Source organism: Pygoscelis adeliae, unplaced genomic scaffold (genome assembly GCF_000699105.1).
Source record: "Pygoscelis adeliae isolate BGI_AS28 unplaced genomic scaffold, ASM69910v1 Scaffold74, whole genome shotgun sequence".
NCBI lineage: Eukaryota > Metazoa > Chordata > Aves > Sphenisciformes > Spheniscidae > Pygoscelis > Pygoscelis adeliae.
Genome location: NW_008824665.1, coordinates 1,535,377 through 1,538,426, shown reverse-complemented (window position 1 = coordinate 1,538,426; position 3,050 = coordinate 1,535,377). Strand labels below are relative to the sequence as shown.

General features: G+C 42.3%; 1 protein-coding gene across 1 annotated transcript in view; it reads left to right on the top strand.

Moving 5' to 3' along the window:
- Nucleotides 1–1,967: 1,967 nt before the first annotated feature.
- Nucleotides 1,968–3,050, top strand: part of LACC1 (laccase (multicopper oxidoreductase) domain containing 1) — a 5,385-nt gene continuing 4,302 nt past the window's right edge. Inside the window, exon 1 of the mRNA XM_009322833.1 lies at nucleotides 1,968–2,535. Within this exon, the coding sequence (XP_009321108.1) occupies nucleotides 1,968–2,535 (568 nt within the window). The remainder of the gene's footprint in view (nucleotides 2,536–3,050) is intronic.

Sequence of the window (3,050 nt, the reverse complement as noted above, 5' to 3'; positions counted from 1 at the left end):
CTGATTTCCCAAGTCATGGTCTTTGACATGAGTCTGTTTCAACACTGTTTCCTTAGCAAGCTGTTTTCTCTAAAATCTGTTATCAGCTGTGTGTAAATAATACTTTGAGCAAAATCAAGAGTCATAAATTCCTTGGCAGATGCTTTTATCTGCTGTCATGTTTTGATACTTTTAGTTCACCTGTTTTGATAGTCACTAATTAATCTTCGTAAGCATTCAACTCGCAGAAAGGAAAACATCATTTTCAGTCAGGATTATTTTTCTTCCAGTCTGGGGGAAAGAACAATGAAGAAAATACAGAATGTTTTCTGTAAAACCTACTCCGAATAAACGATCCATTAAAAGCAGAAAGGTCTTTGACCTCTCATTTGAGTGTAGAAACTCTGGGAATCCATTGTCAACCATGAAATGCCAAGGAGGACACCAAGTCCGCCATAGCGGTAGGCTGCAAGTGCACACAGAAGCAGTATTTTTGCAGGATAATGAAGTGGTGTGAAGCCAGAGCATGCATGCAGTTACAGGAGAACGAGGGCTTGGGGCAGGAAAATAGTGCCAGGTGTTATCTGATACGGATAGTTCTGGTAGCAGAGCATTGACTTCAAAGACTTAAAAGATTCTCAAGTCCTTTATTCCTGCAAAGATATTATTTTTCCTGCAAAAGAATTAATATTCATGCACAATTTGTTACTGTGCAAAACAATGGTGGTGTTAAGGAATACTCCAAATGATTATGGGGTCTTACAACTGATGATAAAGCTGCATGTATTCCTCCTAGATCAAGAACGGTGTTTAGTCATGAAATCTGAATAGCCGTCTGTTCAAGGTTCCCAAAGCAAAGGGATCTAGTCTTGTTCTAGACCTCTGGAGGCTTGCACTGGAAACTGAAAAATTATCACAGACAGAGAAAAGAAAAGAAGACACTTCCTAGAGGATATGTAAAATAGGCTCCTATAGCAACAGAGAGAGGAAGAGAAGGATGGACAAGTTTCCACAGGTAGGCAGCCTAGCTGGGCTTGGATCAACAAAGTCTAGAAAAGGAAAAAAAAAAACCCAAACCCACCAAAACTGGAATTACACCATGGGCCACAAGACAAGCTGTGAACTACAGGATGATTTTGGATAAGCTTAACATGTCTTGATATCAGAGCAGAGTGCAGCTACCATAGTGAAAAAACTGAGGCAGGAAGTTGTGCACGGTATTATATTATTTTCATTTAGTTCTGTGTGCTTCTTGTGTTACTAGGTAAAGTTTCAGTAACCTGTGCTGAGTTCCTGTGCGTGTTGAAAAGAAGAACTGTACCGATCATGTGCCCCTCCACACAGAAGTCAGAAATTAGAAAGTCAATACTTTTGGTAATGCAAAAGGAAGAAGTGCAAAAAGTCTTGTGAAGGCCTGTGGGAAAGATGTCATTGTGCTCAGCCCTGCTACCAGGAGGGGTAGCAGACATGAGCCCCACCTCAATAAGAAGTGTGTAAAATGCCTCCAAAAAAATTGTTACAGAAAATCCTCCAGTCCCAGCAAGCTGAGGGACCTCTGTATGTGGTTCCACCTCCTCATGGGAGCTGGAGAAGGGCCCAATGGTCAGAGGTCAAGAAGATCCATTAGGCTAATGTGGGTTAATTGATTCAATAAATCTAATGTTATGTCCTAACCTTTTATCATCCCTGACCTGGGAAAAACTTGAGGTAGGCGGGGTGATAGGGAAATACCTAAATACTTAAATAAATACATGATAATTCCCATTTCCGCTACTTTTCTTCTGATGCAATTTCTTCTGATGCAGTGAGGAAATCCTAAGACGGTAATTACTGCCATGCCACCTTCTCTACACAGTATCACTGAATGCATTGCCTTAACAACATAATTCTGTGTTTGGACTAATGATGCTGTCTTGCCTTTTTGTTTGTTTTTCATGTTTTGGTACTGACTACTTGGCAGTTGTAGGAATCTTTAAGTATCCTGGAACATGGTGGAAGCAGTACTGTTAGATCTGTTCAGCCTACCAGCCAACTTGCAGAGCAACATCCAAGGATTACTACGTAACACGCTGGAAACTATTGAAAAATGCTCTTCCATCCCTGCTCCATTTGTTTATGTCATGTGTTGCCAGAAGCAGGGGAGTGAAAGGAACAGTAAACAAGAGTCCTTGCTTCCGGCTCTGAGAGAGGTTCAGAGTCTGAAGAAAAGACTGGAGGTGGTACGTGCTCTGACCACAGCTGCTGCTTTGTACACCATCAAACAAAGACTGGATGAAAAAGACCTAAGTATCATTAAAGTTATTCTCCCTACCTTAAGAAAAGACTTAATGAAAGTATATATAGACCATCTCTTTACAGCAGTCTACCAGTTTGAATTCGAGGATTTACAGGTGGCATCTGATTGTGAAAACCTACAGATAGCTGAACCTCGGAGTGAAGAGCAAACACTTCCTACACAGGACTTGGCACTCATCCGAAGTGAGATTCAGCTGTACTTGGAAAGCCTGCCGAGCCTGAAAGGGGAGCTCACCATCCTCAGGTCTTCCCTCATCCCAGGTAAAGAGAACCCCAGCTAATAGATTTTACAGAGATTGTTCCCAAGCATCCTTCTTCAAGGGAATTGCCAAATGGGTAAGATTTGGAAATGTCTTCAGGCGGCAAATAACTCTATCTGATGTTGCAATAGTGTATCGTGTCTATAAGAGGGGCAAGTGTCAATAGAGATACAACAAAAGACTGGCAAGTCTGTTCCAGGCATGGGGCATGATCAGAGGAAAGACAGGCCCAGGTTTAGTGAGAGCATTACTGCAGACAGTGAAATCTCCTCCCCTCTGTGTGGGAATTACACACCTTGAGAGTTACCATCATCTTCTGGAAAGGCAGGACAGGAGTTTCTCCTGGTCTGCAGCCTCACACATGCCTGGTTAATCAGACTGATGTCTCAATGTCCCTGCCATGGCATGACCCAGTTTACTACAGCATGTCTCTCAAGCGGTGTGATCATGGGGTCTCATGATTCAGAGGATTCAGGGAAAAGCTGAGAGGTTCGCTACTGCAAAAATTTGGAACTG